Below are 24,496 nucleotides of genomic sequence, written 5' to 3' on the forward strand. Positions count from 1 at the left end.
CACGCTTTGCAGAAACTATTTCCTATCTACTTGTTTCACACCGTTTTTGCTGTGTTAACACGATGACCCTGAATAAATGAACTGTTTACATGCACATACAGTGTACATGTTACAAACACGTTGAATAAACAACCAAACCAGTCATGAAAGAGGGGTTAAAATTAGTTTTATTATTATTTGATAGAGCAGAAAAAAAAATCCAAAAAACCAAAACAAATATTTCTCATACATCGTTTTCTTTTCCATTGGGGCTGCACTGCATTTAGAAGCGCGTCGACCCCAAACAAACGGAATGGTGATATCGTTGTCAAACAGCAGCAGCAGCAGCAGGCAGTAGTCTGCACAGCACAGGGTTACACTTAGCAGGGCACAAAGTGATGGGCTCAGTCCAGATTGCTTATTTTGCATCCACGAGATGTGGGCTGCTAATTTCTGCCTGTCAGGAATGTAGAGACAACCTGGAATAAATCTGATGCTACTTTAAGGGACAGAAATACCAAAAAAAACCTGGAGCAATTTAAACTTTGTTTGCTCGTATTTCTATCAGCAATGTACTTAACGTGTTGCCGCACCATCCTAAATGAAACCCAGGTGTACAGTGATGATACCCTAGGACAAAGGGATGCCCATTTACCTTATGCAGTGCACCATCTTTTAGTATGGAGGCTGACAAAAATCAGTAATCTAAATAGTGCACTCGAGATACAGGACACAAAGTCATACAATGTCATATTAGAGCACATCACAGATGTATTGGTGAAATCTGGAGTGAGGCTACGGGGCAGCAAGACACTGGATTTGTAATCAGTGAAATAATGTACAACATCGTTTCAATGTGAAAAGGACAGGGGGGGAAAAAGACAGATATAAGATATTGACAAAAGTAACTACTGGGGTGGTCAGCGTTTTATAAGTTAGATTTTTAAAAAGACTGCTTAGAAAACAGCTCGCATGTTTTGTGATTAAATTCCACTCATTAGTATCTCAATAACTTCCATTTAGTGACATTTTCCATTCAGGTGCATAAATGTAAAGCAAACGCTGAGCGGTGGCGCCAACGCAGCCGGACCACCCCAGGGATGCACAACACATGGTTGTAAAATAAGTCCATGAGCAGTGGAAATTCCCCTGTTTTATGTGGGACATATTGTACTTTACTGTAGCTTATCCTGTGCTGCTGCAACCTGATAAAAAATGCACAATAGCTCATGTGAAAGGCAGAGTTAGCTCAATTCAATGACCTGACAGAAATCATACACACCTTAAATGTTAAAGACTAAGAAGTTCATGTCATTTGTTGCTATAGGGGTTTTTGCATAACTACATTCTGAAAGCTGTCCAGCTTCTCTCAGACCAATCGTAGGGTGCGTGGGAGTCACTTGACACACAGGAGAAAAGAAATGTTAAGATCCATTCAAACGTAGGGCATACGCATATGTCTTTACTAACATGACCCTATAAATAAATTCAGACAGTTTGTCTATAGGAGAAAAATAATGCACCACAACCTATGACTAAAAGTAAAACGATGTCAAAAATATGACATTCCTTACACCCCCTCAGTTACCATGAATTCATGTTTATATCCAGAGAGGGTTCATATAAACAAGAAACCTTCTAGCAGAAGGGATTCCATTTGGGCTCCACTAGTTCTTTGGAAGGTTTATTTTACAATATTCAATAAGAATAGTCCCCCAAACATATGCTCCGCGTTTTTTACATGAGTCAGTGAAACTTTAATCTTTATTCTACCTCTTCATCTTAGAAAAAAGCATTTCAACGTAGGCCACACCATGGAACCCAGCAGATGTAAAACCACCTCAACAGTAACATTAGCCTGTAAATTCAGACCTCGACAAGAGGCCACTTCCAAAGTATCAGGGAGCACAATATTCCAAACACAGTATATGACTTACAGATGAAAAGACAAAATCCTAACATTCAGCCATACAAAATAATCCAACACACATCGACTTCTCTGCTGTACACTACACACTGTAGGTTGGAGAGAAGAGGCAGTCTGTGTGCAGATAGAGATCCGTTTTTACAGTCCTTTTTTTTCTTTTATTCATTTTTGCAAAGCTGAAGCAGTTCTTTTTTTTCTTTTTGTTTTTTTTGTTTTTTTGTGGATGGTCCTCGAAGATCAACAACAATTCCTGCGATGAGTTCTGTTCGGCCACCACGAGGGCCTGAGTCTGCCTGGCTCAGACTGGAGAGGGGCAGGACATAAGGCGAATATTTTATTGTATTTAATAGTGATTATTACTTCTCCCTGCCTAATCCAGAGGCAAAGGAGCTCGTTCTGTGGCAACATCCTTCTGGTGAAACCGGGAGGTTCGATCAATATACAGGGAGGGAAGGAGGGATGGAGGGAGAGGCAACATCACTGGAGAAGTTTGTAAAATTGTACACGCCCATGTCAACCCCGCCCCTCATAAAATGTACCCAAAATTCTATTTGTCGCGTTTGTTCTGTCCCTGAAGCCGTCACAGCACAGCTTTGGGAAGGATTCAGGTAAGCAAGACGGTGGCAGATGAAAATGGGAAAGAGGCGCAAGAAAACCTCTATCCGACAAGTAAAGGAGACGATTCTCCCCCACGCCACTTTGGCCAGAGGCGCAGTCCATAGAAAGGATTAGAAGGATAATGAGAATGGCTGTTATTGATATTAAGAGGGCTAACAGTTACGGTGTCAGTAGGGAGTAAGATTGCATTATTTCCATGTGTTTGCCGCTTGGGAGATCGAACGGGAGGGAATCATGTCCAGGAGGTATTCTCGCTGACGCTCCACAGCAGAGGAGGCCTTATGAGCAGACAAGCTGGGGTTCACATAGGTCATGGTCACACCTGTCGGGAGACAAACACACACGTAAGTGGTGACCCTTCTACATCACGTCATCACAGTAGTGCTGTTATTTTGGCAAAAAGCAAACTGAGTGAAGGTAAAATACATTTTACCCCAGTTCAAGTAGCACATTTTACTTCTAAGCATATCAAAAGACTAAAAAACTCACACAAGAGTATAAAGTAATACTAAAATGAAAAAGCCTGAGGGAACGCAAAGTTAGAGCAAAGAGTGACAGCGGAGAAGAAGGATCTGCCTTAGAAGAGAGTGATTACCCGAAAGACGGGCAGAAAGCGAGAACAGGGGAAACACGTTCTCTGCCTAACCTCATCTCACTGTTATCTACCTGTGTTGCCACCGCTTTGCTTCCTCCAGGCAGCCACGTTGCCCTGGTTACCGCCGCTGCTGCTGCTGGCGCTGACCTTTGCCCCTTGCTGCAGCTGGCGTGCTGCAGCATGCTTACCTGACCTACTGCCCAGCGCTGCTGCTGTCACCGCATTCTGCAGCTGAGAGGAGGTGAAGGAGTGGGCCACGCCACGAGAGCTCATTGCAGACTGGATGCTGTGTGACAGCTGACTCTGTAAAGAGGTACAAAATACTGAGTGTCGGTGCAGATGTAAATCTACATGCAGATAACGGAGCTGCTAATCTACAAGAAAATGTTTCTAAACCTCAGTGCTGGTACATCGCAAATGCAATCAGATGTCATGCTAACCTGCTTAATGGTGGAGTGGTGGGCAGACACAGCCCTGTGCTGCATGGCAGCCCTGGCCTGCTTATAATGCTGGGACACCAGCACATCGTTTTTGGACATCGAGGGAGAGGAGGACGAGGTGGTTTTTGAAAGAGGGGATGCAGAGGAGGAAGAGGAGGCTGCCTGCTGGAGGATACGCTGTTCAATCTCCTGCTCCTGTTGGAGTGCCTTGACAAAGGCTGCCTTCAGCCGGGTGGTGTGCTCAGCCTTCAGAACCTTCTTCTGATTGGACGACATGCATTGGTCACAGAGGATGGTCCCGGCCTTCTCCTTTCTCCAGCGGGAGGTAAAGTCTGTCTTGCACTGAGCACACGTGTACGGCTCTTTGGGAATAGAGCTGGCCATTGCAGCGGCTGGGCCTAGATTACCTGTGTGGAATATAAGAGAACCGTGACAAATTCTTCATTACATGTTTTTACTTTTATATTCTGCAGTTACATCCTGTGAGATCCTCAAGTTAGCTACTCGGGTGCACACGTCTTCTACCTACCCCTGCCATGCATCTCCAGAAGTTTTTGCACCACTTCCTCCAACCCCAACAAGTAGATAAACTCATTATTGGCTGCAGAAGGCAGGAAGTTGAACTCAGGTGCAGGCGGTTTGGGCGGAGGGATCTCCAGCAGCGTCTTCTCCAATTGCTTGCGTAGTGCAAGTTTAGCAGCCGCCTGCCGGCTGGCAGGGGAGTCATTCATAGAGTTGGGTGACACTGAAGAGCCCTTTAGGCCGGTTGGAGAGGCCTGGGCAAACGACAAAAACACACTTTAGCAGCCACACCTGATAATGTAATAACAGATAACAACATACAGGAGAACCGTGCAGCCTAGCAATGAAAAGTGTAGCTAACAAGAAGAAGAAAGGCTACGTTTGTCTTATGGCATTAGGACTCACATGGTGAGGCCTCACCTGAGGGATATTGACCATGACATTACTGTTGGCCACATTAGCCACACGAATAAGTCCCTGCTGAATGATCCTCTGGCCCTGGACCTGGACATTGGGCACAGAAGCCCTGGGAGCCAGCAAGAGTGGAGGAGGACCTGAACCGCTATGCTGGTGCTGTTGCTGACGTAGACTGGCAATCTGCTGAGGAGTCACTGCAATAGGCTGATAGCCGCACACACAGAGAAACAAGCATTACAGAGGACATGGATGCATAGGCACGGGGGGATGGGAGAGGACAAAGACCAGATAAAGGGACAGTTTAGTCAAAGGCCCTTCAAATGTGCACACTTAAAAAGATGATTATTAAATGGTTTCCTACCCCCCGGACACGAACCTGGGCTCCTCTGACCAAGGGTGGCATGACAATTTGAGAGTTGTGTTTGGACGGGATATGTTGCCCACCCCGCACCAAGGGTGGGGGGATCACCGTGCCTGAGCTGCGACCTGTCACCTGTAAACGCACCAACAATGCAGTTTAACTTTAAACTGACAAAACACTGAACTCAATATGCGCTCCATAATAAAAGATAATAAAAGTGAGGGCCGTTAGGAGTGTAACTACCTGAAGGGTTCCCTTGCTTGAGGTCATGCTTCCTCTCACAAGAGGAGGAGGAGTAGCCACAGAGCCAGCCGCCTGGACATTAAAGGAACAGAGCGTCAATAAACTGCCCACGTTAATCATGTCATATGGAAAACAATGGCGCTAGGAGTGTTCTGATGAGTAACACACAAAAAATTAACAAGGACTCAACACCATTTTCTAATTTATACCTTCTGTACAGTGCTCTCCTTCTGGATCTGGCTCTGTCGTAGTTTCTTGAGCAGCACCAGTTTGGCCTCTTGGAGTCTCAGTTCCTCCTTCAGCTGCTTGATGATGCGTTCCCTTTCCTCAGGTGAACTCTTCTGTATACACCATACAAGATAACACTTTTTGAAACCGAACTTATTTTCAAGTGAAGCGTGTTGTTGTTAATCAAAGAACAGTGCTTTCTTGTTTTGTGACAGCTTAATCAGGCCAAAGTAAATCAGCAGATGTCTCCTAACAGTTCAGTAACAGTGCTACAACTTTTGCTACAAATGTTTATAAATGTTTTCCTACCATGAGCTTATCGGTGTCAGTCTTTGTGAAGCAGTGGCCGTTCATGAGAGGACTGGATGGCTCATTGTCCGATAGCACGATCACATCATCTGGCGAAGGAGGCTGTCGCTCCTTCTTAATATCACTGAGGGAGAAATAATAAAACAAAATCATTCAACAAAGACTCAACCTCAACTTCATTAAAACTAACTTGTAGTTCTGTCTTTCATCCAGTAGATGGCAGTATATAATCACCATCCTAACCTCCCTGTTGTAGTGTGAATGTGTGCCAGGACACACAAGAAGGCAAGAACCAAGAGATCAATAATGGAGTAATGGCGGCAGGGGAAGAACGCAACAACCCATTATCTCTAGCGAAAGGTAACATCGACAGACCTCCCGCTCCCTCCCTTCCAACAGCAAACTCACTCACAAACAACATGCAAACAAAGGCCAAATTAACTGCATTATTGAAGAGAAGGCTGTGGACGTTTGATAAAACATTAAGTGGCTTTTCCTGAGGACTAAGGAGAACAAAGAGAGTGGCGAGCGACATAGGCATCAATCTGGAGAGGGGTGGAGATAAGAAGTAGGGGGTGTTTGTAAAACTACGGCGCACGAAACATGGCGGAAGAATAAATCTGCCTCCATCACAGTGGGGATCCTGCGAGATCCTGAAAGTCACTGCACAACTACTGGAGGATGAGGTATGCTAGCAGCTGTGGTATATGTCAGTGGTAGATGTATGTGTCATACTGTGGAGTTACACACGCACACATGCAGTTAAGTTATATAATTGTTCAGTTGTTGTCAAGCGAGAGGCTTCGGGGCTTCAGGGCTTCAAGCTCAGACCCAGTTTACCACCCAGACAGGGCCTCACCCCTCCCCTACCTCCGCGGCGAGGCCTATGGCCTAGCCGGATCGGCACAGCCTGGGCCTCTGGTCTCCCCTCCCTCCCAGCTGCCGACATCAGAGTCACAAGCTGAGCAGAGCGGAGGTCCGCTGGAGACACTGGAGAGGGTGACAGTGAGGGGGAGGGGAATACATGGCCAGGAGCCAACCTATTGTGTACACTCTCTCACTCAGTCAGTCACTACTTTACGCACCCCTCCCCCATACCTCCTTACTTCTTCATCTGTTATACTCCAACTCACCGAGTCAGTTCTTCACATTTTTTTTTTCTTCGTTTAGCGCACTCATTTCTCCAGACACCTTCTCTGCTATACTTGCTTCACAGCAGCTGTCTCAACAGCTCTCCTCAACAGACACTGCACGCTCAGTTCAACGAGGTCACCCATACGACAATCTCCATGTTGTTTATACGAACGACATGAGATCAGAATTTCCTCACACTAGGCAATCACACCCCAGGCCCTGGAGTCATCATAAAAGTTTAGCTACTGCTAAGGAAATAATCAAACCCCTTTAATGCACTATTTTGCTTCTCCTGGAAAGTACTTTCCCGTCTTTCCTTAGAATCTAGATTGATGCCCGACGTCCCGGGACTTTTACCGAATACTGCTATTCTGAGAAAGATTAATCTGCTAAAGCGAGGCTGAAGCCATGAGAGGCAGCAGCTTTTCTCCCCACTTCTGTTTACATTCCATGTACAAATATGAGAAAACTAGCACTACAGAGATAAAAACTAGCGTCAGAGAGGAGCTGGGAGCTTCATCATCTCTCGCTTAACAGCAACTCCGCGCCTCGGCCTCCCCGACAAAACGACACGGACTAGATTGTGGTGGTTGCTACCAAACTATTGAGAGCAGCTTACACAAGCATCACAACACACACACACACACCAGCCTGGTTATGTAAGGCCCAGTGTTTCTGCATGCCTCGGCTTCCCCAATCATGGCTTCACACTGACCCCACTATCGGATTGCTGAATCAGTCGCCATGAGGTGCAGCGGGATTCTCCATTCAGAGCGCACTGCGACGCGGCCAAGTGCCACTTTAAACCACGTAAGCCTCTTTAAGTTAATGAGCTCGCCGGGCTGCAAACAGGACTAGCAAAGATGTGTTCAAATATTGACATATTATTGAAAAGTATACAAAGCATTGAATAGAATGAAGCCTACTTAAGAAGAGACGTGAGGACGGGCAAAATTTGGCTTGTGTTCCGCAGCACTGACAGTTTCCCAGAGTTGATCTAAGCAGACTATATCCCCTACACATCAATCAATGTATCAATTCCTCTAAAGTGACTAAGCACGCAAAACACACGTTGAGGGTTAAACTGGGGCCAAAGGTGACACTTGTGTGCAGCAGACAGAGGCAGCAGGCAGCTGAATCACCTCTCTGTTCCACTTTAACTGCCATCACATCAGTGTGTGTATTTATCTCTCTACCAAACCCACGTCACATGACATCATGCATTTCTCTCCGTGGTCATGTGACACACCCACCACCACCACCACCACCACCACTCCCCCCCCCCTCCTCCTCCTGGCCCCTCCTTCCTCCAACTGCTCCTTCCAATGTGGAAACCATGGCAACGGCCAGTTGGAACCAGTTTGTGACACATAGCCTTCATTTTGTGTGAAGTGTGAGGCAGAGTTCAGGTGCTGCTGTGGGAGAAAATGGAGCCCGGGCCTCAGGAGCCTCAAAGTTTTCAAAATGGGGGCAGGCTGCCGACAACCGCACAGCGACTTCCTGTATGACTCCTGTCAGACCACTGCTAGTGCGAAGTTAGAGAGAAACCCGAAACTCCAATAGACGCATCTATGCGCAAAACCACGCGCTGTGCATGCATGCATGAAATCCAAGGCCTCGGGTAACTAAATAAATAATCCTTAAGACGTTTTCAAACTAACACGCACAAATATGCAGATTAGTGTGCCTTAGTGGTCCTTTTAATCCATAAGATTCAACATCAGTTAAACACAACCAAATAGAAATGCAAGGGTTAACTATTCTTTGTCTCATACTTTCACAGAGACACACCAGTGTGTTGGCAGATGGATTTCGTGCACCTGGAAATACTTAAAAATTGCTTATAGTGGACAAAGTTTGCAGACAATGCGATATCAAGGAACATGTCGTCCACGGTAAAGCGTCTCCTACTCTTTTCAGTGTTGATCACAGTCTCATGACTGGGACAGCATCATGTAAACTGAACAATATGATCCTCATGACCACTGCTAATATTACTTCAGCAGTTCAATACGCACAACAACCCATGACTAAACTGAACTCTGTGATCTTTTTACTATTCTCACCTTTTGGATGTGCTCATGTCGACCGGCTCATCTCCGGTCTGCACCTCCACCTTGATGGTGGCCTTTACTTCCCCAGTCTTTAGGATGCTGGCTGCTACCTTAGCAGCCTGCTCGCTCTTCAGCTTGACGCCCTCGGCTCCGGAACCCACCAGGGCCAGTGGGGTCCCAGCTGCATCACCCTTCTCCAGCTTAACCCGTTTGCTGTCTATGTCCCCCTGGGGCCCGGCAGGAGATGCATGGTCCCTCTCCAGAGCCCGCTTCTGGCTGCGCGTTTGGCGCACTGCCTCCTCTGACATGGCTACTCTCACCCTGGAGACAGAGAGAGATGGAGCAAACAGTTACCAACAGTCGCAACACACTTATTGAAAGAAAACAGACAAACAGGGTTTGGTTGTAGTTTGGAGTAGGAAACAGTTTACAGGGTAGACCGTTTCACTTAGATGACGAAAACATTCTCAGAGCAACTGTCAAAGTGAATATTATCTTGCACAGTTCAATCATTATTGTATTATACCCTTCTTCTGAAGGTCTGCTTTACACCATCATGCAGCTCTCCATGAGTCTTGAGTATATAATAAGTGCTAACATTGCTGAAAAAGCAACATAATAATGTTTGAATTCTGTTCCAATTTTGACACAAATCACTCTATTGGCAAAGATTTTCTTAAATTAGTATTGAGTTAAATAACAAGTCCAAACGCTTGTGAAGTCGCCTTATCATAAGCACAACTGGGACCCAAGTTCTAGACAATAAAACTGTACGACAACGGTGCTAAACCCAGTCTACTAATATGAATCTACACTCAGATGAGGATGTCATTTATTAAGTTTAATGAGAAATGCTTAAATCGAATGGCTCTCAATCAATCACATCTTTGTTATGCGAACAGTTAAAGTACTTTTAATTACATTTTATTCCACTGTCAGCAATTATGTTACACCAGAGATGAGAAGACATCGTGCAGCTGTAATCATGTGACTGTGCAGAGAAGTATCAAGTATAAAATGAAAATAAGAAAGCTCGAAATGTGAGACTGTATCAGGGATTCCTTTACTGAAGTTTATTTTGCACAACGAAGAAGGCTCTACTGTTGTAAAATAAAATGAAAATTACTAGTTTATGTTTTACTTAGGGCATAGGGGAACTGTTCAACTGTCACGAATACAGGCCTGGATTGAGTAAGAAGTTTATTTTACTTACAGTTGCCACTAATATAATACTGGAGACATCAAGAAAGATAAGAATAGCCTTCACGATACAATAAGGGAGGAAATTCCCTTATTTAAAAAAACATGCAAAAGAAAAATAAAGGTTTGAACACTGATAGTCCAACATTCAATATTAAATACTTAGGGTAGGGGGCAAAAAAGACTGGGACATTTCTACTGAAACGTGTTTGTCTTGTCCTAACCCCTATTCTACTGTATACAACCGCAGATTCCTTAGAAACACATTGATTATGTACTTTGTCAATGAGCCGCTGACATAAAAAGCACTATGTTAAATTTAGGGTTGTTGGGGGAGCAGTGGTCTAGTGGTTAGTGAAGTGGATTTGGGACAGTAAGGTCACTGGTTGAAACCCTTGACCAAGTCCCTGGACCTAAACCCTCCAAAACTGCTCCCCAGGACCCTTGTGTGTTCACTTGGATGAGTTAAATGCAGAGAACTGATTCTTATGTAGGCGTACCTATATACATGGCCAATGAAGCCGAGTTACATTTTACAACAGTTACTTTCATCACTGAAGAATATGCTAATTATTACCTCAATTAATAATTACCTCAATTTTCATATTCTGATGTGTCTAAAGTTACATTGTCACATTTGAATGGTTCCTGTCTTCCTTTTTTTGGTTGGAAAATGGCTGTAATGTCTAACCAATTGGTTGGATTTAGCCGATATTTCCAGCTGTATGAAAAGGGGCAACCCTGAGGTGTACAATCGTCTCCTGTCCTACTGCCAGTACCCCAGATGCTGACCCAAATCTTGCTCAGTAATGGCACAGGACGAGAGACCTACTTAAATTGCGGGCAAAAACCTATTACACAGCAGAAAAAAAATTGCACCACCACTGTGCAACATTCACACCAAGCACGCCAATGTAGGCCATCTACTCATTACTGAACTGGCACTCACATCTCTTGGATGAACAATCTATAATAGTAGAAATATACATGAGGCTAATAAACACTTCGTACAAGGAAGCACAACATCAGAGTTGAAGATTCTAATGATAGTCGAACTGATCGATGTTTGTGGTGGCTGGGTGAATGGGTGACAACATCTCCAGCTATGCTACTGCAGCTATGTGCATCTATGAAAAGTGGCCCAAAGAAGGAAAAAACTGAACTGGTGACAGGGTCATGGGCGCTCAAGGCTCACTGATGCACATGAGGAGTGATGGGGGATTCTTCTGGCTCTCGTATTGCTGAAAAAGGTCCATGCTGGTTCTGATAGAAAGGTGTCAGAACACACAATGCATCACTGATAGTTTTGTATGAGGCTGCGAGACCAGTGGTTAGAGGCAGGTGAGGATCAGAACTGGACCGTGGAGAACAGTGATCCAGAGAATCATGTTTTCTTTTACATCATGTGGATGGCCGGGTGCGTGTGCGCCACTTTGGGAAGAAGGCAAGCCAGCAAAGACGGTGTGATGATTTGGGTCTTGCAGTTCACTTGGACACATACCACCTTCCCTACGCGGCCGTGGCCTCTTTCAAAAGGATAATGCAAACACACCACAAAGCAAAACTTGTTCAGGAATAGTTTGAAGAACACAACAACAAGCTCAAAGCGTTGATTTGACCTCCGAATACCCCAAATCTCAATCCAACCAATAATCTGTAATATGTGCTGGACAAACATGTCTAGTCCACGGAGACCTCACCTCGCAACTTGCAGGATTTAAAAGATCTGCAACTAACATCTTAGTGCTAGATACCACAACACGCCTTCAGAGGTCTAGTGGAGCCCAAGCCTCGATACGTGATCGCTGTTTCGACAGCAAAAGGGGACCTCCACAGTATTAGGCAGTTGGTTATAATGTTATGGCATCATTTCGTGGGACGTTTCTAATCTGTGACATAACCACAGGTCATTACCATATTCTTAAGATTCTGTGAAAGAAAAATAAATCTCTGCCCTGAAAACCGGTTCAAACTAGTCTGCGAATGAGAGAAGATGCACGTTTAACCTACAGAGAGAGAGAAAGCGAGAGAGAGAGAATGTGGCAGAATGGGAGAGCGATAGGGAGGCTACCGACACGTCCCACACTGGGACAAAGGAAGGAGGGAGGAGGAGAAAATAATGTCGTCTTTGGACATTCCAAACCACGTCTACCAGACTAGGGTGGCGGAGGGGGGGGGGGGGCAACAGAAAAACAGGTCATCCATGCTGTCTGACTCACTCAAAATTAGATAAACACTATTTCAGTTTTGCTTGTTTTGCAAGCTGTGCAACCTGAAGATTAAAAGGTCATAATTTACCCAAAAAAAACACTAATGTACACAAACCCTCCTATGAGTCTGCCGTCTATGAAACAAAGCACCGAAGGAACTGCAATGTAAGGTGGGAAAATAAAACTGCTTTTCAGCATATTCAGCCAAGTGCCGTGTCCACTAAGGCTGCAGTGTGTTCTAACAATGCACATCTGTTAATTTAGCCCAAGTCCACCCAGTCACTTTGAGCTCAGATGGCAACAATAAGTGATGCAGGGAACACGTCTAAAATAAAGCAAGTGCGGTGCAGCTAAACATTCGGGTCTGTTTTCACATGAAGAGTGTGAAGCCTTAAATGCACCCTGCGCTGGTACACAGCAAGGACAGATGTGCCCTCCTGTACCATCCCTGGACACAAAGGCGATCTATCTGCCAGAGATGACAGCTTGCGTGTGGGTGTGCGCGTATACCACACGCAGCGCTTCAGAAATCATACTTCAACCCGCTAAGACTGTAGAAATGGCACATTGCTCTCGGCGTGAAAGTGCGGCGGTGAACCGTGTCAGGTAGAAGATGACTGTAACCCTGTGGGACCGTGCAGGCAAATCTTCACATCGCTAGGACGGCCCATGGCTGCTAGTTTCAGGGCGAGAGACACGTGGGTACCTTTGTCCCGGGAGAGATAGACGGCATCGTGAATCCAATGTTTAATGTACTGGACGCTTTGCTGCTAAGCAACAGGGGGGTGGCTAATAAAATTGTTGTCCGTGCAATTGTTGTGATGTGTTATGTATGCACCTGAGACTGACTGAGAGTGATGTGTGTACTAGTTCTCACTGTTGCCTCACACTCGAGCCAACGAAGCCTTCAGTGAAGCATCAGCTGACTCAAACAGAAAAAATAATAATAAGATGAACATGCCATGTTTTATTTACAGTGTAAGTGCATACATTGTAAAGTCGGGAGGACATCAAGCAAATTCCAGGTGCCACCAAACATTCTAAATAGGACCTCCTCACTAGCGCCAGGACCTGGAAACAGTCTACCTATTCCCTTCACAGCTACCCCAGAGATGATTGGGAAAACAAGCACAGACTAAAAAGCCTCAGAGACAACATATTATGATGAAGACAGAGCTCCTCTTTCTCCGGCCAGGTGAAGCCAATCAAATTTACATCATGTAAAGATCGCTGGATCTCCGAGTTTGTTTTTCAAAAAAGATCCTGAATCAATCCGCTAGTAGCACTCCTGCTAGTTTCAGTGCTTCCCCAGCTCCATCTCGCCAGCATGTAAAACCAACTGAAACCGACACTACAATCTCACAAACAGGTCTGACTTGTCCATCAGCAAGTCCACTGGGAAATGCCTGGAGGGGGGGGGGGGGGGGGACCGGTAGCCTAAACCTCGTTGCCTGCGTTGAGCTCTGCCCATCACGGTCTACAAACCTTGATCAGAAGAATTCCACTTTCCATTCCAAATTATCAAGTGTGCCAACCGTGTCACATTACAGCAGATCATAAATCAAGTTCATAAATTATTTGTTGTTGAAGATGGGCACACCCTCATAAGAAGATAAAATATGAACATCAATCGTATGACTCACAGTTGGTACTTTGGTCTGATGAACCTGCCCTGTTTGTGTTAAACTCTTTTCTTTTAGCTCTCATTTTTGTCTTCATGCAACCATTTCTTTCAAACTTAATTTAGACAACCTAACACTAATGATGCAGTATTTCTAAAAGGATGAAACAACCGCACAATTATTAACTTTACAAAGTTGCAGATCTACCTTGAGTTCAAACTGCAGCATTAACTTAAGATGGATATCTGTGGCAGTCCGACCATCTACCTGTTAATGTGTACATTCAATAGCGCTCTGCTCTGAGACGCCTGACGTATCTGAGACGCTTTCTTAAATGCCATGTGTCACCTGTTCTGCAGCATCTCAACTACCTGTGTGTATTATCTGACTTACAGCTCCTAACACATGAGCCTCTCAGGAAGTTGTTTTTCCTGCAATTTTGATAGACAAGTCTATGGCAGATCTCATGCACTACAAAGAGGCACAATAATTATCACTTAACACTAACCAATTTTTGTATTAAAAAAAACAAACAAAGATTAAAAAACTCCACAGGCCATGTGTTCTTTGGCACTGAGGGCTCAAGTTATGCAGAAATCTACATTCTTCCACAGATGTATAGATGTATACACTGATCAGGCATAACATTATGACCACCTTCCTAATATTGTGTAGGTCTTCCTTGTGCCTCCGACACAGTTATGACGCATCAGAGAATGGACATGGGTCTTCTGAGGGTGTCCTGTGGTGTCTGACAACACAAAATGTTGTTAGTGGGGGTCTTGGGTCCTGTGGGTTGAGGGGAGGGGCCTCTGTGGATCAGGCTTGTTACAGGACCTTGTGCTGTTTTTCCATCTTTTTTTTTTGAGTCGTTCCTAAACCGTTTTGTGTGTGTGCCTGTGTCAGGCTGCACCCTGCGGAGGATGGCTGCTTTGCTTTGGCATTGTAATAAGATGGTCAGTGTTATTCACTTGTCCTGTCAGTGGTTTTAATGTTGTGGCTGATTGGTGTTTGCCAATTAATATGACAGGATTATGAAGATTGTTTTGACCACGTCTGTCAAAATGATGGACAATAAGAAAGCCTAAAGCAGCAAAGACCAATTTAAATACCATTAAATTAAGCAAGAACAGAGTGCTGGTCTTGATAACGGTATAATTAAAATCCTAACAATGCCCGTCCCTTCGCATGCCAATGTAACTATCTGATGAAGATTCATCTCTTTAAACCCTAATGCGCTACCACAAACAGCAACGGGAAAAGAAGAGATGATGAGGAAGAGGGTAGCAGAGGACCAGCCAGTGATTAGTTATCTGTGCCTGTTTCTCTCGGGAGACGGTGGAGGAGGAGTAGATGCATGTCTCTCTTGTTTTCCCCCAGAATAATAAGGCCTGGGGGCAGCGCAGATCTTAGACAGAAAAAAAACAAAGGATGACGGAGTTAGGGGCTGTGAGCGCGGCAGGGCATCTCTGCCATCGATTCAAAATGATCTAAAAGGCGAACGCGCAGGAAAATGTTTGTACCAAGGTGTTTGCTTCTCAGTCGCCTCAAAGCAGACTAGCTCGGATCAATACATTTAATGTATTTCATTCCTCCTGTATAGGCTATCATTAAATCTCGTATGCACGGGCATATCGCGGCAGGATAAGATGTCCTTGCTTGAAAGAAAATGGAAATCTTGTGACCTGAACTGACACTCCAGGTTTTGTTTGCAGTCGGTCTCCTATTGTGTCCAGCAGTTCACAGAGACCAGATCAATGGCCAAGGCTCGTCCCCTCAGGTGCTAGCCTCTCATCTCCAGCACTGTAATGATCTCCCCGCTGGGACCGGACCCAGCCAGTCAACACATTAACAGCCATTTTAAAAAAACAAGAGGCTTTTCAGCGGTGTCCTTAGGGTTCAATACAAGGAAAACAACAATTATACTGTCCAATAAAAGCAATACAAGTATGGGTTATTATTGCCCAATAAAACACAGTAGAGCAACAACTCTTTTCCTTGGGTAGCCAAGGTTCCCTGGTCCCTATAATGTCAATTAAATCATCCAAAATGCCCTTTTACTTACTGGAAAATATGACAAGCTGAGGATCAAGATGCCAACATACTACTCACCACCATGGGCATTACTCCTACTGCTGCCATGTCAAACTTAGAAAATTATTTTTAGCTCATCAAACAGCATTGCTTATTTCCATCAGGATGCCATCTTAACAATAAAAAGAAAGATCAGACTACCTATGCAAATCTGTGCACCAGGCTAGGAGTGGGGGCAGGGACCCAGCTGAGGTGGTGCCATGGTTGGGGGAGGGAGAAGGGTGCAGAGCGCATGTGGTTAGCCGAGCCATAATCTAACTGTACCCAAATGAAAAATACTCTTCCTTGTCTTCTCTTTCTCACTTGCTCACTCTCTGTCCTTCCCTCTACCCCTCCCTGCCTCGCACACACACACACACACCCCACCTCCTCAGTTGTTCTGTGGCAGGCTCGGTCAGCCCAGAAGTGTGTGTGTGTGTGTGTTTGTGTGTGTATATGTGTGTATGTGTGCCCCTACTGGTTGTGTCCCGAACGCCAAGGGTTAAGCCCCTGCCATTTTAACGCCACTGACAGATCAGACCATTAGGGTGTTACCTAACAAAATGGAAGCCTTTAACCCTGAATCTGCCAGACTGCTTCTGTGTGTGCGCGTTGTGTGTGTGCGGCCGAGAGCCGGAGACACAAGCGGCGTACGTATGTGTGCGCATGTCTCCACCTGGATTCTCCCTCAGCAACGTGACGACGACGACAACAGCAGCAAGTCCAGGAAGTGGAAACCAGACTTTTTGCTCATGATCACACAAGAATGCAGACGCCTATAGCCACAAGTACAACATATATGGCCATGCTTCTTATTATAACGCTTACTGTGATACTTGTTAGTGCAGCCTCCTCCCTCCCTCTCTCCCTCTCTCCCTCACTCTCAACAAAAAGTGCACAAATTCTCAAGCCTCACATCTCATCTGGATTACAAGTGGAATACATAAACTCCCTCTGTTGTATCCTGGGTCATTGCTGACATAACAATGACAACTGACATATGAAATATGTAAATTGTGAAGCCCAAAAAACCCCACAACATCAAGTCACAAGATACATTTTCAACCGCATATGATCACTAGCAATAATAAAAAGGACAAGCTAAATGTTTTCAAAAAAAATCCTAGAAAGGGATCCTCTCCAGTTGCAGCCAAATTGCTTCCAAATGGTTACTCCATAATCCCGTAAAAACCAGAAGTACATACCCACATACAGGCTGGAGGGCCAGGACACACGCAGACTGCTATCAGATTACATTTCTCAGAAATGGATGGTAGCAGGAAGTGACCAGAGCAGAGGGAAAGAAAGAACTTAAAGGGTGAAAGAAAAAACAGCATACCAGACGTGGTATGTACAAGCTCAGCACATTATTCGTGCACATGCAGTAGCTTAACAAACCGGCCAGGTTAATTGGGTCAGCTGCCTCATATTTCTGAGTTAAGACTGCGAATAACGACTTTCAGGAGATCTTCATCAGCTGTGGTTAATAGAAGTTAGACCACAGTACATTCTGAAGCACGGCAGACAAGAAAGAAAGGCAGCTGAAATCGACTGAAACGGAATATCTGATGGCTGAGGCCACTACAACAAGACTCTTGTACGATCACGCACGGAGAAAAACTAGCTATTCTACATTGTTAACGCCATGAGTCCAGGAATAAGGAAACTGAGGAACCGTCATCATCCCTAACAAGCGTAACATCAAACAAATGGCTGGTCAAATTGGATGATGTGCCGTAACTTGTTGGCCTTATTTAGCAGATTGATATAAATAAAGGAGAAGTTCGCCAACAAGAATGCAGCATTCATAGCCGGTGTTCCCCCCCCCCCCAATATTCCCCTGTAACTTGTTTAGTACACGAGGAGCTAATTAGATGTTGCTGCTGTAATTAGATGCTGGAAATGTTCACAAAATCTAAATTTAAAAGCAGAGAGAGGTTAGTGTATTCAGCTAGATTAAGTTCACTTTCATGGTCGTTTTACAAATTAGAACGTCTCTTTTTCTCAGTCTCACAACCATTTGAGCGTTTGGTTGAACCTGTTTAAAAGGTTGAATGTTACACACCTATAGGCTACACCTCCCAGAGGATGCCTATGCCCTGTTAAAGAAATGGCAGTGAACAATAACACAAGGATTTAAACTGAACTTCGGGCGAGTCTTTTTCCCACTAACCACACCCAAAAAGTGTAAAGTATTGCCTGTTTCAGTATTTCACCACACCCGTCTATGATGTTGTGACCCAATAATGAATCTCATCACTTCTGAGTGTCGGAGACAAGGTTTCAAAAGCAAACTTCAAGTAGAATATCAACCTCATCACCCTTCACATTTGGTTGCATTTTCAATTACACATATTCCTCAAGTTCCTCACAAACCCACAGGTAATGCTTCAACATGAGTTTCACCGGGAGCACTGTTAGAGGCACCGTCTCTATTCTGAAGAAAGAAACGACATGTAAAAATTCTTAGTAATGCCCGTCACCGTTGAAATTAGCAGGGACAGACTTGGGGCCGTGACACGCCAGGCCGGTGGCCTGTTGTTTTCTGGTGTCGGGCTGACAGCGACTATGTGCTTTTCTTGTTTTACATCTTTATCTAATCAAACACACAAATACTTTCACAACGCCATGATCATCTAGAATCAAACTGTAGACCAGCTGATCTGCATGATTCACGAGGGCAGGCGTGTACGACGCCATTCGGCTCTTCTTAGCTCCCCAGCTCTTCCGGTTTTCCTGGAACTTGAGGTGACGCAACGGACGGCCTTCCTTTTGCACACTTATGTTACCAGTTCAACTTTGCACAAGTTACACAGTCATGTCTATCGCACAGACATGCATCTGCCACTCATATTGAGAAACATTTGAGCAGCACTTTCTGTTTCACTTACGTCCCCTGCCTTCTCCGCTTCATCTTATGATTTATAAACTGTCAGCACAGCAATTTTTTGCAGAGCTTGAAAGAAAAGACGACTCTACAGTTTCATCACGGGTTAGCAAGTGTAACCCACAGGATTCTAATAACATCTGCTGGTGTTAATGGCTGGAATGACGGCGACATAATTTTTTATGATGATCTGTGTGACATACTTCAGACCATTTAGGTTCATCCCCAGTTAAGGGGGCTCCTGATCCAAAAATGCCAGGTCCCAGTGGTCAAAAGTGTGTGGGGATAAAGAAAAACAGGCCTGGTGCTCCACGCCGTTGGTAATGCTGACCATCCACAGCATCACAACCAGTGTCTCCAACCACGAAACGACGAGACGCTTCTTTCTTCTTCGTCAAACGGGTATTTTTATGAGAAAATATTTGAATAAATGTTGTAAGATGAATCGCATTTATGAATGTATTCGCAAATTAACCAAATAATTAAATAATCAGAAAATAAATTTTGAGAAAAAAAAAGAATTACCAGATTAATCAACTAATTAACAGATTCATTAATTATAGATTAATAGATTAATCTGCAGTACAAGTTTGTACTGCTGCTGTACTTGACACTGCCCTCGCCAGAGCTGTGACAAAGGAGAAGCGGATCATGTTGCGAGAGAGGACTGATAAGTTCCTTTCGCATTTTCACATTTTTCTGCTATCGCTGTCAATGGAATCCACAGAGTTCAAGCAGAAGTAGATAATGAAACTACGAATGTAGTCGCCAAAAACAAAAACATACTTTCAGTCACTGCATCTACTCTGAATATGTTCCCAAGTTAATTAGAACTTAAACAAACCATTTGGACCATCATACCCAGGACTAGCTTGTACAGAATTTATTTCTGGAATCATCAAGGTAATCCTGAAAATACAAATTTCCAGATTCTTCATCCTATTCCTTTTTTTTTTTTTTTTTTTTTTGTTAAACGCCTCATCTGTAGGCAACACGTTCTGTGCCTACCAGCATTCACTCTCTACTATAGAAAATAACACATGCACTAATCATAAATTGGTGACCAATAGCAACATAGTTGCCCCTTGTTTTGTCAGGCATGACAAATCAGCCAGGACAGTGTGTCCCCTCTTGGACATACGCCATGATGGTATATGTATCCAAGTTGCAGGTCCGCTTGTTTGCAGCACTTAGAGTTTGAGAGTTGCCATGTCAGCACTGGCCACACAGTGGAAGCAACTGTTACAGGCAGACAAACAACTTGAAGAAATGTGTATTCCATAACCGTCTTGGTTGCACTGTATGACGTACCCCTTGAGGCAATACTGGTGCCTGTGAAAATACCTGTTAAAATAGCCGAGCCAGGTGGTTTTGTTTGTGTCTGGTATATGTTTTACTTCATTAAAATAACCACAGCGAAACCAACGTTAAAAACTATTTCACTAAGCAAGAACTAATTTGTGACTTTTCTTAACCGCAGCAATAAAACTGTGTCTACAGGTTCTACGCAGATCAGTCTCCCAACAACAAACACCACTTCTTACCATTATTCACAATTCGTTGCGAGCCACTTAACCTGAGGAATATCTGATGCTTGTCCAGTCTGAACGAGAGGGCGGTATTTGGGTCCATTTTTTTTTTTTTTTAGCAGCTGAACTAATGTTTCATGAAAAGGAATACTAAAATATTCATCCCCTGTAAGACAGGTTGGTTATATTCTACAGACACGCATGATGAAGTCCAACAGGGTAAACAAGAAATAATAGCGTCAGTCAAACTTCAGATTCCTCTCCTCCATTTGTAAGATTTGCCCAAGGCCTTTGGGCGGGACCCCTGATATAATATGTTTTCTCCTGTCTTTTGGCATCCGGAGCAACAAGTGGGTAAACTGTCAAAAAGGCAGACAATAAAGGCACATAGAGTAAAAGGCATTCTGATCATACAAATACAGTTCAAACACAGGATATCTTGTGTTTCTACTATTGAGTTCAAAAGTCCCCACAAACGCAGCAAAACAACATGTAGCAGAGCGCAACAATCTTATAGTGGCAAACAAAATATTAATCAACCATCATAAGTTACAAGAAAGCAAGATTACAAAGTAAACTAGTCCTACAGCCAAAGAAATCAATAGTCACTTGCAACAACATCTATCACCTTTGCATCTCACCCGATATGCAGTAAGTGAGTATTTTGTAGAAGAGGCTAAGAATCCTGCACTCGCAATGTGACAATCTTAATAACTAGTTCCTCATCTCTTATCCACTCAGCTTAGCATCAGCCAGCCGGTCGGTCGGTTTTACCAAGACTTCACTGTTTCACCAACATTTCCTGTTAACCTTTTCAGAGCAACCGGTCTCAAGCTCAAGGCTGCTGTGCTAACCTTCGTCCCACACTGAGCTACCGAGAAACCAGAACGATAACACCTCAGCCAGATGTGGACGGACGGACGGAAACAATATTTGTTCTTGCCATGTAACAATGCAGAGAAATATCACTAGTGTAAGGTCACATACTGCTACCAATAATAGAAAATGTTTCACAATTCACTGCTGTCGTTTTCGTTATGAAACAGACCGCCATGATTCCACTATAGAATAAAATACAAAACAATGGTACTAGTAAATTTAGTTTTTTCAGTGTGGACACTTTAAAATGGGACAAAACTGTAAAGTGAAAGTAAACAAAGAGTTTAATTTAGATTAAATTCCAGACGCTGACTCTAGGGCTAACATAACAATAAATTTAACAATGACGAGCAAGGTGTCCTTGAGCCTTGAGACTGACAAAAAAAAAAAAATACATTTCGTAGGGTGGAAAATACAGATGTACATTTAAAAGTTTCAATCCTGATGCAGCAAAGCAACAGAGGATCTCGAGTCATGGCTGTCCGGTTACATCACTCTCAGAAGGGATATTCATAAGAGGCGCCCCTCCTCGGGCAAACTCAAGGCCCATCATAAAATGCAAAGCGACACGTGTCCCCCATCGCTGGCCAAGGGTGCCAACTGTCTGCTTGTTCTAAAAGGGAGGTAGGGATATACACACACTGCTGTTCATCTTACGAAACACACCTTCACGTCAGGTGAACACAAAAACTGAGTCGTCCGATCACACAGCATGACCCCATGGTTCGCAGCCTGCTGTGGGCAACGTGATCTCTTGGAAATCTTGAGACGCCAAGGGCCAAAAGAATTACTATATGGTAAATCATTAAGAAATTAAAATGTTAAAATCAAAGGAGGTGCACTGAAGCACTTGACTTCAAATGTATAATCTATATAGGACACGTCTTTAGATTTGACAGTAAAGACATCTGATCACAAAGATTAAGTGGTGAATTTGATCCGAGTAACAATAACACTGTGATTCACGCACAAAGTAGGCTTTCTGTGGTCTTACGTGGGTGAAAGCTACTAAGCTGTCGTAGACACACAGACACACACCCCGACGGAGGCTCAACCGTCCACCATTACGCCTCCATAAAAAGGCTTTTCACGGTTGAGCTAATCTGACAAAGTTCTGAGATCAATGGCTCATAAAGCCATAAAATACCCATCCGCGGTTAAAAGCAACGCCGAGCTTGGCAATATCCAGTAGCAATGTCGGTTATAATGTTCATAAACTTTAGTGACCCAACTTTGCCCAAAAGAATAGCCTGCCTATTTTCAAGTAACCCATCATCAACAACAAGCTATCGCATGCTAACGTTAACTTGGCTTGCCAACAACAACCTGTCCATCTGTCCGGCTACAAAACCAGCGGCTAACTAACGCGAGCTAACAGCCCATTGTAATTATGAGCGGTTACAGGGATTACAGGGAAGTAAGTCAATGGACGGGAGGGGGGGGGATCTATTCACTTTTAAATATATTGATAGAAGAGTGGTGGCTCGGATGTCTGCACACGTCCAAATAGCGATACACGACAGACAATGAAACCGACCCCGTCTCACGGAGCAGCTAGTGTTACAAGGCTAGCTTAGCGAGCTAATTTAGCCTGCTAACGCTAACTCCCTGGTCACCCGTCTGCACAGGCAGACAGTCGCTAAAATTATTCACAGATAATCGAGCGTTAATTACACACAGACCACGGCAGTGTTGTGCCAGAGTTTTGCAGTTTCATCGCGGCTAAATAAAACTATTTCACGTTATATTCTAACACTGGTGCATCCTAACACAAGTTTTGCCGGGTGACTTAGAAAATATTCCTCTACTTTTGAGGACTGTTCTGGCAGTCCGTACTCGATAGGTGTGTGTGTGTGTAGCTGAGCGACACACAAACTGTTACCTTGCACGTTAGCTGAGCTCAAGCTAAGCTAACTAGCTTAACTTGCGTTAGCCGTGCTAACGCCGATAGAGAAACTTCCGTCGTCGTCATATTTTAATTGAAATCTAAATTGCTGGATAGGATTTTATTACATTGAAATAACGCTGGGTGGACTTACAGAGTCTGTGCGGAGCTTGATCGAGTTCCCACGCGATTTTCAGCAGTTTGATGTTAGTATTTAGCTGGCTTCGGTGTAAAAATCCCGGGGATCCCCTCTCTTCTGTCCGCTGCCACTCCAGTTGCCAGATAATGTAATGAGCCACCACAGGCGGCGTCATGCTGCGTTCATACACACCTCGGAAATGCTACGATTCCGAGTGCTGAGAGAAAAGAGAAATGATGCGTTTGGAACAATTCGACGGAAGCGCTCTCGAAGGAGAGAGACTAAAAACAAAGACAGAGCAGCAACTGAATAGTAACCTACACCCCCGCATGAAATTATTTTAATGAGTACACACGAACCAGAAGACATATAATAATTTGTTGATATCTGCTTATTGAACTTGGACTGAACTGTATTTAAATGTGGCATTTTTTTTGCTTGTGCCAGACATTTCCAGGTTGGTCTGTTGATGTTTTTTTAGACCTTATGCAAAAATAACAAACCACTTTTGATACATGATTTTGTTTTACCATTTATGTATCTTACATCATTACTGAGACACTGCTACTTACAATGCAGAAATATAGGCAAACACATGCAATGTATTTTATGTTTTGCTTTCTCTTTGAAATCATGCAATCGTGCCTCTTTGTCCCTGCCTACAGTCCATATGGTTAAATTACACAGCAAAGTGTCATCACGAATGTCAAAAATTTCACATTATATTTATCTTTGTAGAATGTTGTATAACGTGCAAGTGCCCTCTCTTGGGTACTGTACATGTCAAATATGATTTGTAACGAAATTAAAGCGTCAAACTGGTTGTTTTGCCACCTTCTGTCACCCTCAGGAGAGGGTGCCGTCAAGTTTCATGCTCAATCTGAACAGATATGGGTCTTTCACTGACAGCATCACAGTGGATGTGGAGTTCAGCCATCCCCTCAGGGCCTTCCTGACCACAGAGGACCCTGTGGCAGCTCTACGATCAATGCAGTCAGGAGTGCCAAACTTGAAGCGTGTCCTGTGTACCGACCGCACCAGGTAGTCCCTGCCACTTTCCCCGAGAGTACCTACTATTTTGGAGTTATATTTTGCCCTTGACATATAAACCCAGAGACACAAGCTATTCATGTGACTGAGCCTACCCAGCCTACTATTCTGGCTGTTTATGATGCTGGTTTGGGAATCATTAACAGAGAGCATCCCTTTGTTGCTGCACTTGCTCGGGCTTACTTGATAATGATC

General features: G+C 44.1%; 1 protein-coding gene across 2 annotated transcripts; it reads right to left on the minus strand.

Moving 5' to 3' along the window:
* Positions 1 to 149: 149 nt before the first annotated feature.
* Positions 150 to 23,392, minus strand: gatad2ab (GATA zinc finger domain containing 2Ab). 2 transcript variants are annotated; one of them, XM_084548118.1, is made up of 11 exons: positions 23,267 to 23,392; positions 8,840 to 9,148; positions 5,640 to 5,763; positions 5,312 to 5,443; positions 5,103 to 5,174; positions 4,860 to 4,991; positions 4,502 to 4,702; positions 4,089 to 4,335; positions 3,560 to 3,966; positions 3,191 to 3,422; positions 150 to 2,846 (listed from the first exon to the last, which is right to left on the minus strand). In XM_084548118.1, the coding sequence occupies exons 2-11, from the start codon at positions 9,133 to 9,135 to the stop codon at positions 2,713 to 2,715; spliced, it is 1,977 nt and encodes a 658-aa protein (XP_084404244.1). In that variant the 5' UTR covers positions 9,136 to 9,148; positions 23,267 to 23,392; the 3' UTR covers positions 150 to 2,712. The 2 variants fall into 2 exon arrangements, with proteins under 2 accessions (XP_084404244.1, XP_084404243.1); XM_084548117.1 differs by having other exon boundaries at positions 4,487 to 4,702.
* Between the last annotated feature and the right edge of the window lie 1,104 nt (positions 23,393 to 24,496).

This window comes from Chelon labrosus, assembly GCF_963514085.1.
Source record: "Chelon labrosus genome assembly, chromosome: 7".
Lineage (NCBI taxonomy): Eukaryota > Metazoa > Chordata > Actinopteri > Mugiliformes > Mugilidae > Chelon > Chelon labrosus.

Coding starts and splice junctions, on each gene's coding strand:
- gatad2ab (XM_084548117.1), bottom strand. CDS start 9,135: ATGTCAGAGGAGGCAGTGCGCCAAACGCGCAGCCAGAAGCGGGCTCTG. Junction 5,764..8,839: donor GACATGAGCACATCCAAAAG/GTGAGAATAGTA, acceptor TTTCTCCCTCAG/TGATATTAAGAAGGAGCGAC. Junction 3,423..3,559: donor ACCACTCCACCATTAAGCAG/GTTAGCATGACA, acceptor ACCTCTTTACAG/AGTCAGCTGTCACACAGCAT.